The sequence below is a fragment of the Gymnodraco acuticeps genome, unplaced genomic scaffold (assembly GCF_902827175.1).
Source record: "Gymnodraco acuticeps unplaced genomic scaffold, fGymAcu1.1, whole genome shotgun sequence".
Lineage (NCBI taxonomy): Eukaryota > Metazoa > Chordata > Actinopteri > Perciformes > Bathydraconidae > Gymnodraco > Gymnodraco acuticeps.
Genome location: NW_022992206.1, coordinates 1 through 26,538, shown reverse-complemented (window position 1 = coordinate 26,538; position 26,538 = coordinate 1). Strand labels below are relative to the sequence as shown.

Here is a 26,538-nt window from a genome sequence, read left to right as displayed (position 1 = left end):
GTCACTCTCTCAGCCAGACATGAACTAAATAGTCCAGTGCAGTGAAGTGCAAGACTGGAGGGACAGCTGCCAAGAAAAATGAAATTCTACCCATAGAGGGTTTTTTTCTCTCTTATCTGCTATTAGGGAAGCCAAAATTCTGCCAAATTGAGATCCATGTCAAATCTGTTGTTTTAGGATCCCCATTGTGGTAATGGGTGCGATTTTAACAAGGAAGGGAAACAGACTTGCAGATTAAATTGGATGTGCGATGGGAGTGCAGCACTCACGCATTAGGAGTGTGTGTGTGGCTGTCTGTTAGTGATCTCGGTAAGATTAACGTGTGCTCATGACCTTGTAGTTTATGCATATTGCCCTTGACAACAGGAGCCTTTTCATTACCGGCTGCTGATTCCACCACCATGAAATTGCTCTCACGTACTTTGACAGCGGAGGCTCGCTCTTCCTGGCTCATCAACCCCGGTGACACGAGGATCACAAGTAACGTCGGACAAGCTCCCCTGCTCATCAGTTTATGAGGCTTCCCTCCATTTATAAAGGCAAATGGTGCCACAAATCCTCGCCGACACGCTGCTTTTGCACACCTCTATATCAGCAACACACATTTGTCAGAGTCCAAGAGACATGTTTGTAAGTAATTAATCACGCACGTAGCGTCTGGCAGATGAATGTCAGCGTGCGGCAGGAGACAGGCGGGGATTAGCCAGCAGACCCAATCTCACCCCGCTATCGTGGCGCCACCCCTGTTAATGAAGCCATCTTTGACAAATGGGGATGAGTGTCGCTTAGTAAACACCGAAAGTCGAGCGACGAGGTGGGAGGAGCAGGCTTTCATCCAGCCTCCTTCTCCTCCTCAACCTTCCCACTGCTAACCCAGTTGCTGGGTATTGTATCTGGCACGCCCGAGGAGATGAGGCCCTATGCTGGAGATGGGCTCACTTATCAAAAAGGCTGTTGTGGCGTTGCTGTGTCGTGCTGTAAAGCTGCTAAAATGACTGTGATGTGCTCCTCAGAGTCCTCTGTTCTTCTTAGCATGCACACTGTTGTCAGCTTCCCCTCTTTGTACCGAGCTATAAAAAGATCTGCAGTTGATAAATGTTGCTCCTACAGCACAGTATTTGTGATGCCAGCATAATACCACGTCCAAATGAAAATAAGATAAAGTTTATGGAGGCTAATTAAATTGCAGAAAATGTCGCAGCGGTATGCCCCCCTATTCTTTAATTAATCTGATTATAAATCGCAGACTCAATCTGGTGATCACTTATTGTAAGAACCGAATAAATATTTGACATGACAAATGGATATGCAGAAAACGTATGTGATATTACTGCGTAAACACATCTGACAGAGCAGCATTTAGCAAACAAATAACCATTATAAATGGTTGGGATATAAATGAGTATGCACATTATTTATAATCCTAATGGAGTTTGAATAATGACTTCTTCTACGCCTGAATTGAGTTCCACATACTGCTCACCAGCCATACATAGATGGATCGCCCCATGAGCTAAATTAGCAAATAATTTAACTGAGTTTTGCTCTCTATCCCCTCTCTTCACGGAGCCCTGCTAGCCCACTGAATATTCATAATCTGTAACACAAGGTTTCTCTTCATTTAAAAAAAGCAAGCTAAGAGATAGATAATTGCTGTATTCAATGATCAGTGTAATTAGTTGCTTGCAAATTCCAAGTGAACTGATGTTAATGTTACATGAGTCATGACCGCCCTGCGGTGCAGTTATCGAGGGAAAACAATGCAGGGGGTTAAGAGACGTGAAAATCATGCAGAGCGAGCAGACCTCTGGAACTTGTGAATATTCGACCTTCAGCGTTGTTGTGTGACATTTAGAGAATTGAACCAGATTTAAATCGGGTGAATTGCAGTAATGTTAGGCATGGTACACGATATCTCTGTTTGAGTCTCATTCTCTTACTTAACAAACATAGGTGTAGCGTACAGTTAATAGCACTACTGTGCATGATAGTAGAACATTTCGATTTTTGAGGGGCCACACATATTTGTTTATTTGCCTTCTTTACATTACAACATGATGATTAATCGTTTTCAAAATAGTTGCTTATTATCTTTCTGTCGATGATTTCATTGAGAAGTCAACTTTGCAGCCATTATGTTGGTCTGCACTCTATTGCCTTTCCTGTGGCTCATTATCTATATGGTTACATTATTAATGTATTCCCTTCTTCTCTTCCTCTCTCTGCTCCTTCCATCTTTACTTTCCCTCCGTATTATGCTTTTTTGGAGTATTCCCCTCCTGTAGTGTGTTGTATAGGTTTTTGTGCATGCAAATGGTCTGCAAAGGCTAACATCTCAAAGTTCCTGCCATAGGGAGTTTCTCTCCCCGCCTGAAAAGCCTCGATTGGACTCCTTTGTTTGTTTCTGTAAGGTAGTGAAATCCCTGTGTAACACTCCAGCACATTGTACATGATAGGCTAAGGAGTGGGAGATTTTCGGAAACTCTCTAAGCGGTTGACCAATCACAACACATCCAGCCAGCTAACCATTCAGAGCAGACTGGGCTCTGCCTTCAGACAGAGGGTGAAAAGAGGTGATGCAGCACAGGCAGTATGAGAAAAATAAAGATGTCACAGTAGAGCACAAAATACAAATATAAACCTATAGAGAATAATGTTGCCAATCTGTGCTCTAGCTGCCTTTCCTTTTGCTCCTTATCTGTTTGGTTGCATTATTTTTTATATATAATTCTTCTCCCTCTGCCCATCCCCATCTTTCACTCTTTAAGGTAATTATTATGGAACCCCGAAGCCTCCGGCGGAGCCTAACCTGGTGCAGCCTGACCTGGTGGATCAGGTGCTGTTTGATGAAGACTACGGCGGTGATCTCCCGAGGAAACGAACCACCTCTGTCAGCAAGATGGACAGGAAGGACAGCGCGGTCCCCGAGGAGGAAGATGATGACGAGAGGCCCCCACTGATCAACGGATTGCCCGGTCAGTAAATGTCAAAGCATAGAATGTCATGTTGAAATCTGAGAGATTCTGCTGTACTCTGTTTGTCATTTGGATGTGGAATTGCCACAAACCATTAGAGTCATTGTCACTGTCTCTTGTAAGACAAAAAGACTGGATTGTTACAGATTGTATACCGTTTGATGGGCACTGTGCACATCTCAATCTGTCACATGAAATGGCTTTAAAAGCTTATCTAGCTACACCCTACGGAACAGCTTCATCCTCTCTCCTAAGCTCTCCTCCCACCCTCTTCTCATTCTTGTGTAACTTAAAGTGGTAGTAATGTGCAAACTCAGATCATTTTATTTATACTTTTGTATTCCTTTAGTCTTTTAAAAGACCATGTGAGAGAGTTGTTGCACAGTAACATGTAATGGCTGTTGCAAACTCTTTAAACCTTTGTAAATAAATTACATGCAACAGACATTTTTTACCTGTAAGAACTATTTAACCAAATAACAAAACAGGTTAATTAACACTGATATCAAACAATGCATTTTTTAAATATCTTTACTAGACATTTATGTCACCACAACAATGCAACAGAGGCCTATCGTTTTTTTTACATTAGGGCCATCGGTGGAGAAGATCCATCATTTTGGATCTGATCTGGAAAAATAAAAACATCTACATGAAGCCAATGGAAAGTCAGAAACATCCCTAGCACTCAGTGACTAAGACCTCCATCAAGGGCTTTTTAAAAAATGATGTGTATATCTGCCCCATGTTTTGGATCCGCTCCCAAATGTAATGGGTTCTTCCTTGGCCCCTACTACACCCTTTCAAAAATGTTTAATAAAAACCTGGCCTAATCCTGCTAACAAACAGACCAATAAAAAATAAGCGGTAATCATACTGTAACCCTCTAGGCAGAGTTAATTAGATCCAATCCAAATGCAATTGTATTTGACCTAGATAAAACAAAGGCTCTGACTCTCTTCTCCATTTGGAGATTTGAGCCATTTATATTTTTTGAAATATTAGCCCACACCTGTAGCAACAGAACTGGACCACCTCTGAGCAACTTGTGAGTCAAGTTAGGCTCTGGGGGTATGTGTCTCTAGTTCGACTCTTTGTTACAGAAACGGTGCCTTCCATTATTCTGGAATAGAGGCAAAACGATAACTCGATTAACGGATTAGTTGACCAACAGCAAATTACTGGCAAACTATTTTTTCTCAAGGAAAGGGCAAATATTGTGGTGGTTTCACAATGTTAGTGTAAACTCTACTAATCCTATGGGATTTAGACTGTTAGTCATATTAAAAGGGTACATATATTATGGCACAACTCCCCTACTTCCAATGTCGAGGGAGATGGTTAGAAAGAAGGCATGATGATGTCAAATATTTCGGGAACTCAACAAGGTCTGACAATAAATGTGTTTTCTAAGTGTTGCTGGAGATTTTACCTCTTCAGTCAGTTCAAATCAAGCATTTGTAAAAGGCATCATATTTGCATGCTTTTGTCCGTGAATAAACCATTTTATTCTGATCTGCTAGTGAACCACATTCAGTGACTAAACATGGCCGACATGCTGTCTCCAATGACAGTGACAATATTGACACACATATTCAAATGTACTGCTGGCTACAATGTTGGGAAATCTTTCGCTGCCAATGCTTTCCTAGACTCCCCCCCCCCTTATACGCCGTACCACAGGTCACCTTGAGAAAGTCTCATCCAGATAGCCGGACAGTGTGGGTGTGATTAATCAGGACAACTCCTCTGCTCTCTGAGGAACAAATCTGTCCTTAATGCTCAAGAACATCCCCCACAACAGAAATGAGTTACATACTGTGCGTGCGCCATACCTGGGTTTTTATAGTGAGAGAATTGAGGTTAACATCGATGCATGTCCAAACTGAAAATGGTATTTTTCTTTCCACAATGAAACATTGTTTTGACAGTCACGGCTCAAACACTGCTTGCTCAGCTGTACAAAGGATTCACAGAAATCCAAAGTCTGTTTACCCAACTGCTCTGTCATATTGAAATCAAACAGGAAATGATGCCCAGACATCCAGGAGCTCTTTTTATGGAAAGAAAGCAGTCACAAATGGCTGCTCTGCTACAGCTGTGGCAGAGGAGTCTCAGACCGGCCATAGATGGGCAGAGTTATGGGTGAATAAAAAAAGAGGTTAATGGGAAATGTGAGCTCTAAGTCTCTAAAGTCTTGACTGCAGCTTTCCCCCCATCTTTGCTCTGTCTGTCCTTCTCACCCTCCCCCTCCCCCCTGTTAAGTGGGCCCTCACCCTGCTGTGAACCTGATGTCCCCGGCTCTCCTTCAGGCCTGTGCCCTCAGGCTGCTTCAAGTGTTTACATGGCTCTTTGAACAGATGTGCATCTACTGTGTGTTTGTGCCCCTTTAAATATAAAAACACAGCTTTGTGTTTTTGATCAGAGCGGAAAAAGAAGAACGTGTTTTAGATCCTGCTGAAGGGGCTCTGTGTTTGCTTTTTTTGTACAAATTATGTATTTAATCTAAAATTCAGGTGGAATGATCTCATTCAAAACGCAACATCCCTAAATGTGGTGTGCCTAACATCTTTAGGCATCATCCTCTGTTGCGAGGAGGTTAGCTCCACATAAAAGAAAGGGATGAAAAGAACTCGTGTTTCATCCCTTTATAACCATCTTCTGAGGGAAGGTGTGAAATGCTAAATGAATTAGGGCGGCCTTTGTTGTATGTTTCCTGTTCAGTGTAGAGCAGCTTCTGAATAATGGTGTTTCACTAATGCAGTGGTATATATAGGTGAAGAGCAGCAGTTAAGTATTATCATACAGAAACTGCCTCAGGCGCAAATGGCCCTTTCCAATGTGAATCGCTGCCACTATCATTGCAACCCACAGGGAATGTACATAAACACATGCGCATTAACAGTGTGCACATGCAAATGTAAAACAGCCCTTTGGCGGACACACACACACTATCTCTCACATGCAAATCCTGTGAGCGACAGCAGCTCTTCCTCCACTCCCCTGCAGCTCGCAGGAACACAGAGGGGCAGAGGTGTTCCCGCAGGCTAACCATCCACTCTGCCTGCTCTGCTTCATGCCTGTTTTTTCTTCCTTTCTCCAGAGCTCAAAGAGGGGGCAGACTGGAGGAAAGCAGTGCCCAGCTACACCCAGTCAAGCAGCAGCATGGACTTCCGTACATGGAGTTCTCTTCCTCGCGATGACAGCCTGGAGCCCTTGCCCCTAAACTGGGAGATGGCTTACACCGAGACTGGCATGGTCTACTTCATAGAGTAAGTGCAAGACACATCACGCGGGTCAAGAGGTCAATTAGGGAACTGACTAATTATGAACATCCATTCTAATGCATAGATGTATTTAATGAGCAACGATTCATTTCAATAAGTTTAATAAATAATATAATGCCAGACATTTAAAGGTTGCATTCTCTTTCATAATGAGGGTTCACAGCACTTCTGTGTCTTTTATTATTATAAGCCAGTTGTGTTTCTGGAAATGCGTTCTTACAATACAGTATATACTGCAATAGTGTATACAGAGACAGGTTTTTGCCATTATGCACCTTCCTTTATGTAAATGCTTGACAAAATAGAAGAAACACCTGTCACTGATAAAAAAAGAAATGCAATCTCTAAATGATTTAGTTAATCTATTAAAATAAGTATCAACCAAAATTGATTATTACTTTCAATAATGTTGAATGTATTGTAGTTACAGTTAACAAAAAACTGCAATAGTTTTACCTAAAATAGTTTAACCTAATAACATGCAACTAGGTGAAATTATGCATCTGGTAATATTTCATAATTTTCTTATTGCATATTATGCAATATGCAACAATGAAGTGATTATACAAACAATAATTTCCAGCAGTTCTAAGGCCAAAAAACTATTAAAAACACATCAGTGAGCCATTTTACTGGGTGAAGTAAACCACCATACAAGCCAACATACAGTATGGTGGCTTGAACTAGTGGGAGAAATGGAACTGTTGGTCTGTAGCCAATGCCTTGAACCTCTGCAAAAAAGGCATTAGAAGCATTAGAAAGTCAAGGTAAACTTGCGGTTAACTTGCGGTTAACTTGCGGTTAACTTGCGGTCTGCAATGCGTGTCACGCTCGCGCACACAAGTAAATATATATATATATAAATGCACGTTCATTCTCACAACGCGTCAGACACAAGAAAATATACCTTCATTTACATCAGAATCAGAACGTTTTTATTTATTTTTTTTGTATAATTGTTTTATTAAAAAATAATTTTTTTTTTTTTATAATGGGACACAGGGTTCGGTCCGGATTGATTTGCAGTTCGTCCGGATCCGGACCTTGGTTTGAGAAGCCCTGTTATAGCATAATGAAACACAGATAATGGGTCTGTTTGTATCAAACCAGTATCCAGCAGCCTAAAATGCACATAAAGTGATGTTTCCTTTATAACTGCAATGATATTCCAGGCCCCTCACTTATTGTGTAAGTAAAGCTCAGAGCTTCAGTGTAAATAGTCTGATTTATTGGCCGCAATCGTTTCGAGTGTTAACTTTGCCAAACATAAATATGTGTGAAGCTCTTCTCTAAACCAATCAATACTTTGATTTAAGAACAATCAATAAACAAGCCTCTCTCAGATGTCTTTATGTGTGGGTGTATTTACAGTACAGTACAGAACATGTGTGTGCATGCAAGCTTCTGTGTTTTATTCATATTTGGCTCCAAGCCACACGTCTGTAAAGATACCAGAAGACCATTGTGATTTTCCTCCTGATTACACACCCCAGTTGTTAACACATTTGAGGATAAATCACTTTGTCTGGTGTCTCATTCAAAGTGTTTTTTTAAGCCATGTAACCATAAACACGGTAATGTGACAGCTGAACATAAACCGATGGATCAGATGTTTCTACAATGAATCCAGTGGCTCTTGTGTACAAAGGCATATTTCATAGGGGACTCGGTTGTCGTTCTTCAGTTATTAACTATTCTTGTATTGGCTTCTTGAGCCTCAGCTGCGGTTTCTCTGCTGGCACAGGTCTTTATAGCTGATATGTACTGTCTGCTTTTGTGCTCCGCAGTCACAATACAAAGACGACCACGTGGTTGGACCCCCGCTTGGCGAAGAAGGCGAAGCCCCCTGAGAAGTGTGAGGATGGAGGTATGTAGGCTGCACTACTCAGCTGGGGTTCTCAAGCATACAGTCATCCCATTAACCACTGCACATGCATTTACATAAAGGCATACCTCCATTGTATGTGCTCCACCTTACATGATCCATCACTTTACACTTTTAATCAGACAACCAACTGGGCTAAAATAAGACTTGTCTTTGAATCCACATGTCATCCAACAGTAACCCTCAGCCTTATGACCTAATTTACCTAAAGCTGGGGACTACTTTGAGGAATTCCTGTATCCCCAGGATGCTAATGTTGGCCTAAGTGCAGGCAGAGACAGAGAGTGGCCACGGTTGAAAGAGTGGTACCCTTCCAGCCGGGTTTTAATGGATTTTTTTACAGGCGGACAGAACGCTAGTTGGTGTGTTGCTTCTGAAAAGCTACTCCAAAGCTCTCTCTTGCGTGAAGAGTTCTTTTCTCTCCCGCCGCCCTGATATGTTCATCAGGGCATAGCGTACATCAGCCATTCCAGCCGGCCTGCTTCTTAAAACCACGGAAATGTTCACTTTATAATTGTACGCGATTTCCATGGCTACTGCCTTATGCTAAATGTCCCATTCAGGGGGAAAGAAATACACTGGTACTACTGCTGTTCATCACCTCGATGTTGAATATGTTAACTCCCAGATGATTGACTGGAAACATTGTGCCAGCTCTTCTTCTTTCTTTCCTTCTGTTATCTTTATGTGAACTCCATTTGCATCTTTGCCTGAGCACCCTGTCTTCTCTCTGCAGAGCTTCCTTACGGCTGGGAGGAAATTGACGATCCACAGTACGGCACATACTACGTTGAGTAAGTTGTATCGACTTATTGATATATGCAATATCCAAACACTCCATCTGTTCCTCGTAGATGCACATAACACACAAATGCATTTCACCAGAAGGATCAGAGTGCCTATTACACTGCTAAGTGTACATTAGCAGTGGACCAGCATGAATCAATACTTTAAAAAAATAAATAAACAAATGTATGAACTGAAGCTTGTTTTGTTCATCTCGGCCGAGGAGAACGATTGAAGTTTCTGATCAAGACTTTCCCATTGTTTAGCAGTGGCAAAATGAATCTCTGCGGGTAACATCAGTGTATGAGAACACTAGTCTGATTGTGCTCTGCCAGTGTTAGCGTAATGAGCGTGTGTGCAGAATGCCGAGTCTGTGTATACTTCTCTGTGCATATTGTTTGTACATTTGTCTGAGTCCAAAATGTGTTTGTCCTCCTCACCACCCCGGCAGAATCAGTGAAACACAGTCATTGTACCAGGAATAGAGAGAAGTGGGGAGCAACTAGAATGCATGAAGGGAGGAGGAGGGAGGGGGGCTGGGAGGTGAGGTAGCAATCTGTTGTGGTGAAAATAAAATGGAGACTCGAATTGTGTTAGTGCTCAGACTGCAGTAGGATCCCTCCTAGGTAGAAAGAGTGACACGGGAGAGAAGCTCTTACTGTTTGGACAAGGAGAGTCAATGGCGTGAAGATGGGGCTTATGGCTGCCAGTGTTTTCGCTTGAAATGAGCTCCCTGTGATGCTGTGCTTTGTATGCCAGGGGGACAACAGGCTGTTTACCTTTTTAGTAGAGGAACAGGATGTTGCTGGCAGTTAGGGGTTCATTTCCGACAATACACAATCGCTAAAAGCTATACTACCTTCCCCACATAAAGGGGAGGCAAGCAAGCCTTTATTTTACGTGTGCTGTGTCTATGAATGTATTTATAATGGTGCAACATTAGCATCCATGTGTTGAAAAATCATGATTCCTTTATATGGAAGGTGCATGCATAATTAATTGTGAAAAAGTGGCGTACTAACCTCAAAAGGTCAGAGGTGTGTGTGTAGATATTTAGTGTGTGTGTTTGCAGGTGTCTTAAATGTGAGCCTGTTTTTGTTGCAGCCACATCAACCAGAAAACCCAGTTTGAGAACCCGGTCCTGGAGGCAAAAAAGAAGCTGAGCCAGGAGACGGCTGCGATCCAACAAGCCGCAGCAACACCTACCCAAGGTAACAACTCTACAAAAGCTGTCCCCCTCTCCTTTGCTCTCCCTTTGGAGTGTAAAGATAGAAAGACTTGTATTACTGCAGAGGAGTTTAGGTAAGGACACACAGAATTTGATTGTACACACATACAAAAACTGCAACTGCTGCAATTGCGACATATCTGCTCCAATAAATGGAACAGAGACTTTTAAAAAAACATCAGGAGATATCTTGTACCCTGCGTCGTTGGTTTGGACACCTCCCTCAGGTTTATCAGACATGCATGCACATGTATAATAACTATAATTAATCCACCAGCTTTCCGACTTTCACACTTGTCATTGTCTTTCTGGGTAGAAACAACGCAGCAGGAAATTCCAGTAAAGCTTAAGTCATCTCAAATGAAAATGACAAATCGCTCTGTTCCTGTGCATATGTAAAACATCTTACCTTTTTGTGTTAATATTTTTAAACCTTGTTTTCACTTCACTAGTATCTGTGATGTTCTAGAACAACAGCTGTATGTTTGGCTTCATTGCAGCTGTGTAACTTTTTTATTTTATTTCCATACTCATTTTTAATCACTCTGGACATAAGCATAAGGCAATTATCTCAAATTAAGTTCTACTATAATTATTTTCGAGTTTGCTCTGCACCGAGTCTAACATTTCACCTCAGTCGCTTTGTTTACCGGGAATAGAAAGCAGTCGGAATGTCCTTATTTCATGCAAGGTCAGCTGGACGTGTCAACCTTCCAGTAGCCTCAAACAGTAATAGATTATCAAAATGAACATGTTCTACTCTGGTTCGCTCGTGTTTTTCCCTCAGTGCTACAATAATGGTTTGTTCTTTACGTTGACAAGCCATTTTTCTGCTGCAATAAACATTATGAATTAAGTATGTTTTCATTACTATGGATGTATAATAGATTAGTGTGCTGCAGCAGTGGAGACAGACAGGCGTGTAGCGCTGGAAGGGTTCCAGGGAGTGCGAGAGGGAATTCAGGGGAGGAGGCCGGCTTTTAGCGGTGCATGTGGCAACAGCTGGTGGAACAGCACGTCAGAGAGGCCAAGCGTAATCAGACATCTCTCTGCTCAGGTGTGTAGGGACTCAGGAAACCGCCATCTCGCCCCTGATTACCGATTACGCAACCTAGTGAGCTGTCAGTGGGCTGCCATTATGAAACCAAGGCATGAGGCGACGGTTACACCTCGGGCCAGAATAAAGATTTGTACAGTTCTCCAAGATAGGTTCCCAAGGAGTGAAACACATATACAGTAAATGTTGCGAAATAATTCACTCCTTATTTTCACCAGCTTGACATGACATTATAGTATGATTATAGAGGAATTTTAAGACTGTTCAGCTCCATAGTTTTGGAAAAGGTGGAAGCACGAAACATTAACAAGTGAATGAGCATCTAAAGATTGCTTGTTAGATGTTAGCTTTAAATGCTAATGTACTTGTATCTGTGTTTATGCTCCACAAAAACATTAGCAAGTGAACTAGCATCTTAAAGGTCACCTATTATACAAAATCCACTTGTTCATGTCTTTTCTACATCAACATGTGTCCCCTCTGTGTAAAGAGACTCTGAAAGTTTCAGGAAAAAATATTTGCTCACTTTTTGTCCTGATCCATTTATATAAAAACCTGTCTGAACAAGAGCAGATCAGATTGTGGCCACTTTATGATATCATAATGTTTTTTTGGGTTGTGTAACCATTAGCCAATCACCAACCAAGGTAACCCCCCCCCCCCCACCTTATCACCTGAATCTCCTCCTAGAGCACCATTGTGTTCTGTGTAACCAAATATCTCTCAGAGGGGCGTGGGGAGGGGCTCCTTATTTTCATCTAAAGTAACAGACAGAAAATCAGCACTTTTGAAACAGGGCTGAAACAGAGGGGTTTATGGGATGCTACAATGATCTGTTTGGTGTTTCGAGCCAAACACTTCAGAGACATGTTTGTCTATATCTGAGACCTATAATATATTGATGAAAAACAGTATAATAGGGGACCTTTAAGTTAAAATGTTTTTCATTGTATCTGTGCTTTCGTGCTCCTCTCAGCAGGGTTAGTTGTACATGTAACAAAAAGCCGTGTTTCCCACTTTTATCACTAGTATTATTTAGTCATTGAAAATGAGCAATGTTCTGGTCTACATCATTTGAAGTGTTGCTGAAGCTAGCCTGAAAGATGGCAACAATGTGATGTTTTAGCTCGATAGCATACCAAGCTTTGTGCCCACATGTTGCTTTGTTCTGATAGCTTGCTTACAGGATATTTCCCTGTTAGATGGCCTTGCATTGACAGTTGTTTTCAAATTCCGATGTTCAAGGTGCATTTTTTGGATACAGCTGAAGCTATTGCTCCATTGATGTAGAAAGAGAGATGTCTTCCCAATTATGCTGAATAATGTCGCTTGAGATTTACAACGCAATTGAGTCACACTAATCAAAGAGCTGTTTGATGCGGTGGATCTGATGGTTTTTATCTGCCTCTGGCTTTCAAAGTCTGCCCACAAACATTGGCACAGAGACCTTCCTTGGACTCTCCCACACAAGTACAGACTCACACATGCCACACTCACTTCCTCCCGCAGTTCATTCGCCCTCCATTACCTCTGTCTCTTTATTCACACACAAACGCGCAGTAGAATGGTTATTTTAGCACTCACTGGCGGCAAGAAGAAACAACAAACCATTTTTAGTGTTTTTTCTAGCAATCTGAATGTGATTATGCAAATGAGCTGTGTTTGATCCATGCTACAGTGTGGACATCTGGAGTGCACACGACTGTGATAAGTTACACTCACTCAGAGCCATTCATGTCTGCGCTGGATGTTTATGACTGCTGAACCATTTGATAGTATGAGAGTGCCTGCGTTTAAATTCCTCACACACGCCTCTGAAAGTTATAGGGTTTTTAAAAACTGAACGAAATGAGAGGGGAAATAGAAAAAAGCTGAAGCAAAAATGTGGCACTGTCCAATCACCATGTGCAACAGAGAGAGATAAAAAGGTGGAATTGGAAGAAGATATGCAGCTTTAAATTCACAGACACAGGGCAGTTATTCTCAGGTGAGCCGTACATATGCAGTGATGCAGTTTTCTCAGATCCAATTTTAGCTGCAGATCTCAAAAGACATACAATTGGCACATATACATTTAGCCAAAGGAAAATGTACTGCGTTTATAGAGTGCTTTTCCAGTCTTTACGACCCCTCCAAGCGCTTTTACAACACAAGTCATTATTTACCCATTCACACAATTATACAGAGGCAGAGGCTGCTACACACTCACACACTTTTGGACATGCAGTCGGGAGCTACTTTGGGAAAGTATCTTGCACAAGAATACAACAATGTGGGGAGTTGGAATCGAACCACAGACCATCTGATTAGGTTCCTTTTCAAGCATGATTCATAACCAGAACCACTGGTCATATTCCATCATTTTCTTATTGTCAACAAACTTTATTGTATTACAAACAACAACAATGAATTCAAGGTTCAAGGTTCTTTATTTTGTCATACGAACATAGCTACAGTGTAGTTATGCCGATGAAAATCTTGTGTCCCCGGCTTCTCCAACAGTGCAACACAATAACACAGATAAACAGAAAAATATAGTGCAAAACAGTAAATAGTAAATACAAAAAGAGAAATTGTTTAAAAAAGTTAAATAGTGAAATAAGAGTCTATATGCAAGTTATTGGAATGATATATTAGATAAATAGATAAATAATTACTAAGTAGCAGATGAATGTTATGGATGTTGTTTCAGCAGTTCAGGTGTTTAACAGTCTTATTGCCTGTGGGATGTGTCTCTGAATCTGGTGGTTTTAGTCTGGATGCTGCGGTACCGCCTGCCACACGGCAGCAGCAGTTTGTGGCTGGGGTGATGGGGGTCTTTTATAATCCGGAGGGCTTTCTTCCTGAGCCGCTGGGAGTAAAGGTCCTCCATGGATGGCAGCTCCGTCCTGGTGATGTTCTGTGCAGTTTTCACCACCCTCTGTAAAGCCTTACGATTGAGGGCGGTGCAGCTGCCGTACCAGGCCGAGGATACTCTCTGCACCTGTAGAAGTTGCAGAGTATCCTGGAGTCCATGTTGAACCTCCTCAGCCTGCGGAGGAAGAAGAGCCGCTGTCGAGTTTTTTTGGTGATGGTGTGAAGAGTCCATGTCAGGTCCTCAGTGATGTGAACACCGAGGAACCTGAAGCTGCTGACTCTCTCCACCGTAGTCCCATTGATGGCGATGGTGGTGTGTCCCTATCTCTGCTGCTTCCTGTAATGCACAATTAGCTCCTTTGTTTTGCTGACGTTGAGATGGAGGTTGTTATCCGGGCACCAAGATGTCAAGTTTTCCACCTCCTCTCTGTACGCTGTCTCGCCGCCGTCTGTGATCTGGCCGATGACGGTCGTGTTGTCGGCAAACTTCACGATGGTGTTGGAGCTGGCCACGCAGTCGTGAGTGAACAGGGAGTAGAGGAGAGGGCTGAGCATGCAGCCTTGAGGGGCTCCGGTGTTGAGGATCAGGGTGGAGGATGTGATGTTTCCCACCCGCACTGCCTGGGGTCTGCCCGTCAGGAAGTTCAGGATCCAGTCACAGAGGGCGCTGTTGAGCCCGAGGTCTCTGAGCTTGATGACCAGCTTGGAGGGCACAATGGTATTGAAGGCTGAACTGTAATCAATGAACAGCATTCTCACGTGTTCCTCTGGTCCAGGTGTGAGAGGGCAGTGTGGATGGTGAGGGCAATGGTGTCGTCTGTGGACCTGTTTGCTCTGCAGGCAAACTGCAGGGGGGAGGAGGTGATGAATGATTTGACTAACCGCTCAAAGCACTTCATTATGAAGTGAGTGCTACTCGTTGAGGCTGGTGATTTTTGTCTTTTTGGGGACAGGAACGATGGTGGAGTGTTTCAAACATGTGGGAACTACAGACTACAGCAGGGACCTGTTGAATATGTGCATTTCCAGGCTGTTTAAAGATATATTTTTTATTTCTCTTTTAATATAAAAAACGATGACAATCTTCTGCTTCTATAGCAGTATATGGGCGTGCGTATACAGATACAAACATTATTGGTTTTGGTCTTTTGATGGGATTTGTTGCCAATAAGGAATTTAAAGTATAATGCCAGCTTTTCTGTAACTATTGTATTACTAGTAATGGTATTTTGTCCTGTGAGCTTTGAGGTTGTTTTACTGCAATCGAACAATGTTGTACATAAATAAACTGGTAGCGTCTTTAAAAAGTTATGCACCATTTCTAAAACCTTAATGATATTTCTTGCATTCAATTGCCACATCTAACATCCAATGCTCTCAAATAACGCAAGGTTGCTAGAATGTGCATCATATATCACCCTCTGGCTTCAGTTTTAGTGTGTTTGATTCAAAGCTATAACGCAGTAAAGGCCAGAGTCCATCAAGCAGCAAGGGAAAAATGGAGTGTCCATGATCTAAAGTGCTGATACCGCAGTAATGCCAGATAGGGAAGCTGCTCCGTTTAATTCAGTGTGACCCTGACAGTTGGTTATCTAGAGTATAGCGTATGCCACAGCCGAGCTGCTGGTCCGTATTGATGTTGCTACTGACCTTAAGTTGTTCCTTACTCCAGTTATAAAAAGTCTACAATGACAAACCTCATTTTTCTGCATCATTGACTGCAGTAGGATAAGAGAGGACACTGTCAGAGGTATTCAATTACTGTTCTGCTCCATGGTTCTGTAAAAAGTGGAAGCACAAAACCGGTAGCAAGTGAATTAGTATCTTAAGCTAACATTTATATGATTTTATCTGTGTGTCTGTGCTCATATCAAGGGATACACAACAAGGTCCCTGTTGATGGGTTTATCTAGTTTAGACATGTACATCATGCCTGTTAATTAGAAGTGACTAATTACTATGTTGTTCCTCAGCACATAATGTGTGTCATCGTTGTCATTCAATGCAGACGTGGAAGAATTGTGCTGTCTTGTGTTGCTCCATTTTTATGTCAACGCTGTTTGGAGATTTAAATAGTTTCATATAGCTTTTCGTTTCACTTCTCACACCTCCCTCTCCATACGCTCTTTACAAACAGCCATTTTACACACACACATGTGCTCTTTGTTTGCAGGTAAGGGAGGTGGGTTCAGCTTCACTTCAGACCCCAGCGAACTAAAGGGGGAGATGTACCACACAGCACTGAAGAAGAGCCCCCAAGGGTTTGGATTCACCATCATCGGAGGAGACCGCACTGATGAGTTTCTGCAGGTGAAAAACGTGCTTAGCGACGGCCCTGCTGCCCACGACAACAAGATGGCCTCTGGTGAGCAAAGCAGATGTACACCTAAAGACTTAAATCTAATTTAGCTGGCCGGAAGATGGATGAGTTTAAAGCTTCTACTGTAGTTTCTGTGATATTAGAAAAAAATGGATTTTACAGCCAACTGCTACCACGATGCACCTGGGGGTGTTACCTCTGCAGTGTTCACTTAACCTAACACTGTCCCATGTGTTCAACAAAGAAGCAATAACAGCAACTCTAGCTCTGTCAAGGGTTTAGGTTTATAGCAGACAGTCTGATTATGGTGGGTGGGAGGGAAGCCATGTGCCGCCTTTGTTGTTTAGTTACTGATCTTGCCATTGCCTTGCGACTGTCTACATAAACCAACAGCTGTCAGCTCTGTGTGTGTGTGTGATGGATACAATGGTGCGATGTGACGAAAATCTACACCCGTCTCCCTTCCGCGCAGTTGTGGCAGAGAGTGCTGTTCTGGTCTGCTCAACAATAGAGTGTATGAAGGAGGGACAGGAATAAAGAAGCACTGAATGGTAGACTGAAGATAAAAGGAAAGGGAGATGTCAAAATGAAATATCTGAGATAGCAGTGAAGAGGAAAGGGACATTTTAGAAGAAAAGTCCAACTGACAAAGGAAAGAATAAGTGCTTTCCAATAAAAATGTAGAGACGTGATGTCTGGATTAAATACCAAAAGTGAATCACTTGTTCTCCCCCTCTTTTAGGTGATGTGATTGTTGAGATTAACGGGATGTCAGTGCTTGGAAAAACCCATCCAGAGGTTGTGCAGATGTTCCAATCCATTCCCATCAACCAGTATGTAGACATGGTTCTTTGCCGTGGCTACCCGCTTCCTCCAGATGTGGATCTAAGCAGCGACGACCCTCTTCCACCTCCCCCTCTCCCACCGGCAACCCAGCCTCAGCAGGCCCTGCATGGCGGGGAGGTGGTGACGGCCGTGCCCCTGATCAACGGGCAGCCGCTGCTCGTGAAGGGCGACGTCCTCCACGGCTCCTCTCAGGAGCTCCACTACGTCACCACGGATGCTAGCGGCCGGCCCGTGGTGGCAGCCTTGCCCAACGGGAGGCACGGGGAGGTGGTGGCAGGGCTGCTGCAGCCAGAGCTGGTGAGCGTGCCGCTGATCAAGGGGCCCGGGGGGTTTGGGTTTGCCATCGCCGATTGCCCGCTGGGCCAGAAGGTGAAGATGATCCTGGACGCCCAGTGGTGTCGCGGCCTGCAGAAAGGAGACGTGATTAAGGAGATCAACAGGCAAAACGTCCAAACGCTGAGCCACGCCCAAGTGGTGGACATCCTCAAAGACTTACCGGTGGGCAGCGAGGTCAATGTGCTAGTGCTGCGAGGAGGTGAGACACTGGAAGAAAAATTATTTGTCTGGCTGTTAATCTCAGTCCTTTCATTCTATCCAGTTTTTTCTGCAATATTTACTTTTACTCCTAATACTTTAATTACATTTTCCTAATCGTAGTTAAATACTTGTCAATACCACTGCTGTCAATTCAACAGGGCCCATGGGGGGTGAGCTCAGAGTGCTGATACTGACAGGAGGTGAGGTGTTGTAGTGGCTGGTCGGGGGGGCATTGACTGAACACACTGCTTTGTAGAAACCTGTGTGATGCCACTGTGTCTGCAACCTGTAGAAGGTCACCACAATAGAGTAGACTTGATCCGACTCGATCTGACTGACTGAGCCCCATTTATCGCCGTCACATGCAGCCTCTTCGCATTTGCAAACTGTACGTGTACATCTGGGGAAAATCTTGAGCACTCCTCCTGTGTGTCTCCACGCAACTCTGCTCTGTTTATGACGACACCCATCCAGGCGTACTGCAGTCTGTTACAAGTCTGAGAGCAGGAATTACATAAGCGTGGGGTTGTGCCTGAATCTAAAGCAGAGAGGGAGGAGTAAAGGCACCCTTCAGATGTCTCCATCATCTTCAGCCGCCCCGGGGAATCACTGCTTAAATCGATGAACCCTGGATTGGGTTTGATCATCAGCGGGGCGTAGGGGACTTTTGGATGCCTCTACATCCATGGCCCCTTAAAGAGCCATGGCTAAATGTCTATAGAGACAGGGGCCTACTCCCTGCAGCCACGCCCCAACTCTCGTCTCTCCTCTCCCACTTCTCAACCTCACTGCTGTGCCATCATCACCATGGCCTACTCCCCTAATGCACTGCATGATCCCACAGTCAAAGCAAACAGGGCACAGATGTTTTCAGCTTGCCCAATTGCAGAGCTAATGCTGGCTTTAACCCTCATTAGACAATGGCATTTGGCTTGGTAAAGGATCTGTGTGTGTGTGTGTGTGTGTGTGTGTGTGTGTGTGTGTGTGTGTGTGTGTGTGTGTGTGTGTGTGTGTGTGTGTGTGTGTGTGTGTGTGTGTGTGTGTGTGTGTGTGTGTGTGTGTGTGTGTGTGTGTGTGTGTGTGTGTGTGTGTGTGTGTGTGTGTGTGTGTGTGTGTGTGTGTGTGTGTGTGTGTGTGTGTGGTGTGTGTGTGTGTTGTGTGTGTGTGTGTGTGTGTGTGTGTGTGTGTGTGTGTGTGTGTGTGTGTGTGTGTGTGTGTGTGTGTGTGTGTGTGTGTGTGTGTGTGTGTGTGTGTGTGTGTGTGTGTGTGTGTGGGGTGGGCGGGCATCAATACACACAGAAAAGTCCAAGCTTATAGGAAGGATGGAAGGAAAAAAGTGTGTTTCAGGTGTGTGCATAGCCATATCGTCCTTTATGTGCCTTCAATGGATCTGATGCTGGATTGGGAATTTCGCATTGGAACAGAAAAATGCTGCTGCGTCTCCCCCCTTTTACATCAGGCTCCATTAACCCCTCATCAAGCCAAGTGTTGGTCCGGCCCCACAGGGCTGTGGGCTCCAGAGGAGTGTTTGTTAATCCAGTTAATGCGGGGAGTCGATGGGAGGGGGGCTGTACGAGATGATCTGTAGGGAAGAATCTGAGCGCTGGAGATGGAGTGTGTGGGTGTACTGTACAGCGAACAGAGAGGAGAGAATTATCGGTCATTGAATTATATGCATGAATTTCTAATGCGCTCACCCGCTTTCTCAGCCCTGCAGTGGGCTTCCACTATGAAGTCTGCACTCCAGCACATTTATATTCCCTATGTATGTTTAATCGCACATGGATGCATATTCCTTAATGGAGCATTCTTAAGTCAGTACACCTCTTGAGTTTTGTACTGGTTTATTTGTATGCTCATTGCTGGTTTCTCAGCCAAAGAGGCAGTGCCATCTGGTGGTTCAGTGATTGTTGTTTTTTCCAAATCATATCTGTATTCCTGACCATATTCCTATCTGTGTCTCTTCATAGGTCAGACATCCCCTGTGAAGAGTCTCAAGCCTGTGAGTAAAAGCATATCTTTTCCTATTTCCTCACTATTGTTTCCCCCCTTGGGGACTTATCACCCCCCAATTTAATTTCAAAGCGTTTTGTCCTTCAGCTTAACCAGTAAGCCTCTGTTGCATCAAATTAAATGATAGTAATACATTTGAATATTGATTATGTTTCTGGGCGACTCCTTTTGTTTGCTCTGAAAAACGCTCTTAATTACTTCCTTTCAGTATTCGTATTCTTAGGGCTATTGTCAGGGGATTGCAATGGTAATGAAGCATGGATGAGCCTCTTTAGATATGGCGGTATTATTACAACAGTTTCAGATAAAGAAATTGCCCTTTCGGCCTGAATGGGGTCCACAAGGAAAATCTTTAGTTTTCCCATGGATTTTTAATTGCATTAAAATCTCATTGCTAAGCCGTCATCACAATTGTAGGAATACAAAGTGAAAGGAAAAACAAGTGGAAGTCAAGTGACCTTTATTTCTCTTGGTAATCTATCAGTATCAGATGCTCAGCCCCTTGTCTGGGATAATGAGCTGTTGAGACTATCAATAAAAAGTGTGATGTCCTTTATTGGTGGATACAAAGGGTGTGTGATCTAATAAACTTCTAAAATGAATGTGTCCAAAAATAACAATGCTGAAAGCAACATGTAGTATTGATGGTGTGTCTTTTCAGAGGCCGGAAATGACGGCCAGTACTGAGACTCTGGACTGCCTCACAGACTCAGCCCCCCAGGCACTGCCTTACCACTCCAACACGAGCACCCTGCGCTCCATCGACTCCCCCAAACGAGAGGCCACGGAGATGTACCTGAAGTCCAAAGCCCTGCTGGAGAGCAGACGTAAGTGAAGACAAACACAGCTTGAATTGTTCTCAGAAGTAGTTTTTGAACCTGAAACTGTGATACCTCTGTCCACAGAGCCTTACACCAAAGACATAGACGTTTTTCTCAAGAGAGACATTGAAACCGGCTTTGGCTTCCGTGTTCTGGGAGGAGAAGGTCCACAACAGCCAGTAAGTATATATGACAAATACATACTATTTTGATTTCTATTATGGAAAGATTACTTTATAAGGAAAGGGACATCCCAATGTATTTGATTTGAAGTGCCTTTTGTCATGGGGGTAGAACATCAGGACCCAAAGGCAGTATGAAAGAGAGGAAGAAGGTATAAAAGTATAAAACAAAAAGGTTTAAGGTTTATTGTCAAACTAACATAGCTACAGAGTAATTATGTCGTTGAAAATCTTAGGTCACACAAAAAGCAAGCTTTCTTAAATGAAAGCTGACACAAAAAATAAGGAACAAACTGGGAAGACTATGAGAACACTAGGACAGACGAGGAAATCCAGAATAATATGGAGACAGAAAACCAAGTGCGACTGACCGAGCAACACCAGGGAAAAATAGATGACCAACTGACAATGAAGATACTAGGGAAGATGGGCATATCCACACAGCACGAAGCACAAATACACAACACAGCTGGGGAAGGCATGGTAAACTCAAGAGGTTGCATGTGAAAATAAATTGACAATCCAACAGGCGGGAAAACACAGAGACAGGAACTAAAACAAGACAAAAGTCAAACATATATTTTTAAAAAACAGGAAACAAAATAGCAGCAGGAACATTAGTATTAGACTATAATGACATAGTTCACCATTGGCTTTGGTAAACCCTTGAAATCAACTTATGTGTCTTTTCTGTGATGTAATACTTTCACACTAACACACACAGTAACAGTTGACAGTGTCAGTGTGGTACTATGGAAACATAGAATACTGAGAGTAACTATTTTTCTTGTGGCGGTTTTAGATGTGTAAATAACACGTTGTGTAGTCAAAGATTGCACTTGTTTCTACTTTTTCACAACTTCTACACCTTAATGATTAATAAATCATATTTTTCCTCAAAGGCCAGTTCTTCCTCATGCTAACCCTCCATCAGAATGTGTTTCCCCAGGTGTACATCGGGGCCATTGTGCCCAACGGAGCAGCAGAGAAGGATGGCCGCCTGAGAGCGGGAGACGAGCTCATTGGCATCGATGGTGTGATGGTGAAAGGTCGTTCGCACAAGCAGGTGCTGGATCTGATGACCAACGCTGCCCGCAACGGTCAAGTTATGTTGACTATCCGCAGGAAGGTCATATACAGAGGTGGGTAACAAGTAGAACAAAACCTGACACACTTAAAAACCTGACACTGTTATATTTAGATCATGATAAATGTGTTGCTCTTAACACCACGCTGGACATCCGGGGAAAAAATCCTCTGGCTCACTTTATATTTTGACAGTGACAACATTGCTTAGTGGTTAAAATAAAGATGTATGTTCTAAAAAAAGATAATTATTCAGAAGTTGTCTTTAGCAATAAATGGGTATAGCTGGTCCAAGATGAAGCTGTTTGAGCACTGGTCATGCTGTTTTATCTAAAGTAATATCACAGCTTTAATTTTAGATTCAATATTGTCTTTGGTAGTTATTGGCAACCAGCTTCAACATCCACACTCTGTAAATTACACCGCCGCACTTTCAAGACACCACTTTTATCTGCATATTTATTGTACATGAGCACACAATAAACTCCAGTCGGTTCTACCCTCAGGAATGCAGGCAAATACAAAGTTGCACAAAACACAAATAACATCTGTATCCTTTTATTTCAGATGTGAACGATGAAGAGGCTCTGGAAATGGCTCCAGTGCTGGTGAACGGTTCTCCGAAACTACCTCACCTGCCAATGCCCTGCGATCTGGACCACGAGTCTTTTGACATCACACTCCACCGCAAAGAATCTGAGGGCTTTGGCTTCGTCATCCTCACCTCCAAGAGCAAACCGCCCCATGGAGGTGAGTGTTTAGATTCTCAAATCCTGCACCAATCATTTACAATATACGTTTTAGGCTTATAGTTGGTGGAAATGTATATGTCTAGATGTAAAAAAAAAAAAAAAGCAGTTCAAAGGTTTTTTATCCCTCTGGAAATTGCTACTACTGCAAAATGGATGATCCCACAGTATTTGTATCATGATATAATCCTTATATAGTCCAGTGGTAGCAAAGACAATAGGAGAAAAACATATTGATGTCTGGTTTTCTGATGTTATTGCAAAATATATTGTATTTTCATTTGTAGCAGAGAAGGAGGATCTCTAGGATGTATATAAGCTGCTGTATATTTAATGGTAGTGCCTAACGCATAGAACAAACCATGATTCGCTCATCTTCCATAGGTGATACATACTGATGTAAAAAACGTGTACACCAAGTCAATTGGGACTTAAATGAATAATAGAACAAACTAAATTATCTTGATTGTCTTTGCTTTATTATATAATTCAGATTAGATCTTGTTCTAGCTCACATAGACATTGCTATGCCATATTACATAAAGTAACCAGTTATTCAGTGTATAGAGTGTATCCCACATCATACAGAATCATATAACCACATATATCTGCGGTAGGAAAAACAATTTTCTATGTGTTACCCTTAGCCCAGAAGCGAGTCCATTCTTGGTTGGAGTCAGGAATATTTAGCTTCCTCAAAAAGCCAAGTGTGAAGGACTCTGAGGACTTTGAAAATACCAAATATGTGACAATGAACAAAAAATAAATATATTCATGTCTGATAAAAACATTTCCACAACTAACACTCTCACTCATTGAACAATTCAAGACCTCAACCAGATTTAAACAAACCAAAGCAGTTTTGCTTTGACAATAAAAACTCCCATTCTATTGGTTTTCTAGACATATTTTCTTTGTTCACAATATCTGCTACATGTACGTGGTAATGTGTCATTTCTCTTCATATTTACCATTTCAGTCATTCCACACAAAATCGGGCGAATCATTGATGGCAGTCCCACGGATCGCTGCGGCCTGCTGCACGTCGGAGATCGTATCTCAGCGGTCAACGGGCGCTCCATCATCGAGCTCTCTCACAACGACATTGTGCTGCTCATCAAGGAGGCCGGCAACGTGGTCACCCTCACTGTGGTTCCTGAGGATGGTGGGTATCTCTGAGTGCACATGTCTGCAGGACTATGTTGGTATTGTCATCGATTTTACTTTATTGTCGGCAACAGGGAAATTAGTTTTTAAGGCATTTAATCAAAGCTATCAAACTAGTTAGAGAATATTAATAGTTTACTGTCAGATTTAGTTCTAATGGAGGTATTAAAAAATTGATTAAAAAAACCCTATTCATCTGAAAATGTTAGATTAATGAAAAAGAAACCTTGGTCATTCAATCAAACATGTTAATGTAATACTAACACATTGAGTAAGACAGCTACGTCTGATGATAATGCTTTTTTTGAATGCTGCATCTTCTTCTTGTTGACCATATTCGAAAGTATTGTTTCTTCATCTTAAAATTACAATAAAAAAAGTAATAGACATTTGTATTATATATTCTTTTTCACACTGATTTCTTTAACTTGAACTTTTTTTTTTTAGAATACAAGGGCCCTCCATCTGGAGCGAGTTCAGCTAAGCAGAGTCCAGCTCTTCAGCACAGAACCCTGGGTCAAAGGTCAGCACTACAGGATGAACGGTAACAATCTCACTCAAAATAAAGGCATACAAGAAAAGGGAAATACAAAGCTTTCAGTCCCCGGGAGTAAAGGGCTTTTGAAACCAAAAGCCCTTTTTTTAACCCAACCCTAAATAATGACGCTCAAACTACAATAACCCCCTTGTGCATTGCTCTCCCAGGAATGAAGCTTGTCTTGTTTTTCGTCAGCTGTTTTTTTTTACTCCCACCATCTCTGCTTTAAAATTAAAAATGTGCTCAAGCAACAAAAGACACCTTCACTAAACATTCATGTATTTCTCTCCACATTTTAATGGCCAACTCCTCTTTCCTCTCTCTTTCTGCTCTAACCCCCACTTTTCTCCTGAGGATGTTATGCAAAAGAGCACAACAATAAACACAACAAGAACCCCCCATAAGATTAAAAGTAAATCCCTTTATGTTTATGGTTATGGTTTTGGTAATATTAATACAATGATATAGCTAGCTTCCCTTATAAACCATAAAACATCCTCTGTAATTACACTCAACATGAAATGATATGTGGAAGAGGGAGGGGTGCCCTCAGAGCAAACAACTAGCGAATATTCCTCTATAAAAAAGCAGCTGAATAAACACAAACGTGTGGAATACAATAAAGAGGCCCTATTATGCTTTTGGGGGTTTTCCCTTGCCTGTAGTGTGTTCTACTGTATACAGTAGGTTGTTTATTACATAGTGACAAGGCTCTGGTTTCAGACAGAGGGTGAAAAGAGGTGCTGCAACACAGGCAGTATGAGAAATATAAAGAGCTTTTTGAGCATTAAAGCAAGTAAACATGTCACAGTACACAAAATACAATGTGAACCTGAAAATCCGCATAATAGTGCCTCTTAAAAATCCAGCATTTTAGATTTGCATAATGGCTTTTTGTGTTTGTGGCCTTTAGCAAGATTTGTACAGCATGTGTTACTGAGGAAATATCTGTTGTTATGTTTTAGTTATAACCTGGACCTGGAAGAGAAAAGGGAGGCTGTCAATTGGTCTGACCACAAAACTCTTCCACTGAGTGAGCAGGGAACGATGTGTGTGACGGGACCCAATCAGGTAAGAGTGTCTCCTATTTCTTCTACTATATGTTTAAACTTTATATTTTTCTTACAATAAAGCATGATGTTCCCAACACATACTGTAAAGCTCTGACCTCCTTTTTGTTTCGACACATTGCCCAGATACATTACATTGAGTGACATTGACTTCATGGATTCTGCATTCATTAGGTGTGAATGCTAGCTATTTCTCTTGCTTTTATCATTTATAACTTTCATACTTTCTATTCCTGTGTTCCCATTCAATGAATCTCACAATCTTTTGTAACCCTTATTCATTCAGGCTACAAGGCCAGTACATCTTTCATATAGTCTCTGTATTAAAGAGTGCCTGACATCACAGCTAAAGTGGAGAGCTGCTGTTGAATATTATCTAAAAATGATATTGAATTGTGTCTTATACCAAGAATTGTAACTCTTGATACATAATGTTAGCTCCCAAAGTGTATGGCCATGCTCACAATGTAGCGAGAAGAAGTGTCAGGGTTGCCCAGAAGTTGGCACTTTGACTCTCTTGGAAACTAAGGCTAGAGATTTCTGGAGTGAAGCAGTTATTCAACATGCTCCCAATCTCACAATGTTGCACCACTGACAAGAAGTCTACACATTATTGGCGGAGTCTTTTCTCTCTTCTAATATTTTTTGCTGATTAGAAAATGGATTTTTGAGCACAAAGCAGTCATCGGAAAGTTATGCTTTACATAGTTTTGATTAAATTACTGCTCGACCTAGGACTCAAACAGTGGATGCAACAGCAGACACATAGTACTTATTCACACTTACGTAACCTCAGAAAGCTCACAATATGCCACATATTTCATACATTAACACTAAAACCGCCAATGGGTACATTTTACCCGCAGCTGTTTCTTGATTGAATGTCAACAAAATATTCAAGTCAAAAATTGTCAATATGAAGTCAGAGTGAAAAAATTGGCAAAAATATTGCCATTTATACCCATCAGCGCCAGCCGGTAATATTTACCTTATAGAAAATGCAAGTAATTTTCGCGCTATTGACTCGCGTAAACATAAACGCCTGTTGTAGAGAGAGAGAGAGAGAGAGGAACAGAGAGAGAGAGAATAGAGAGAGAGAGAGATAGAGAGAGAGAGAGAGATAGATCTCTCTCTC

At 42.2% G+C, this 26,538-nt stretch overlaps 1 protein-coding gene across 2 annotated transcripts in view; it reads left to right on the top strand.

Annotated features, from left to right (window-relative positions):
- LOC117539535 (membrane-associated guanylate kinase, WW and PDZ domain-containing protein 3-like) overlaps positions 1-26,375 on the top strand; it is a 162,908-nt gene extending 136,533 nt beyond the window's left edge. Inside the window, exons 4-19 of one of the 2 annotated variants that reach the window (XM_034205738.1) lie at positions 2,769-2,975; positions 6,079-6,247; positions 8,050-8,129; positions 8,884-8,941; positions 10,038-10,144; positions 16,248-16,439; positions 17,137-17,775; positions 17,936-17,977; positions 19,748-19,779; positions 20,452-20,617; positions 20,696-20,790; positions 21,728-21,935; positions 22,447-22,629; positions 23,608-23,793; positions 24,243-24,339; positions 25,299-26,375. In XM_034205738.1, coding sequence (XP_034061629.1) covers positions 2,769-2,975; positions 6,079-6,247; positions 8,050-8,129; positions 8,884-8,941; positions 10,038-10,144; positions 16,248-16,439; positions 17,137-17,775; positions 17,936-17,977; positions 19,748-19,779; positions 20,452-20,617; positions 20,696-20,790; positions 21,728-21,935; positions 22,447-22,629; positions 23,608-23,793; positions 24,243-24,339; positions 25,299-25,464 — 2,627 coding nt within the window. In that variant the 3' untranslated portion in view covers positions 25,465-26,375. The remainder of the gene's footprint in view (positions 1-2,768; positions 2,976-6,078; positions 6,248-8,049; positions 8,130-8,883; positions 8,942-10,037; positions 10,145-16,247; positions 16,440-17,136; positions 17,776-17,935; positions 17,978-19,747; positions 19,780-20,451; positions 20,618-20,695; positions 20,791-21,727; positions 21,936-22,446; positions 22,630-23,607; positions 23,794-24,242; positions 24,340-25,298) is intronic. The other variant, XM_034205739.1, reaches the window with a different exon arrangement.
- Positions 26,376-26,538: the final 163 nt, after the last annotated feature.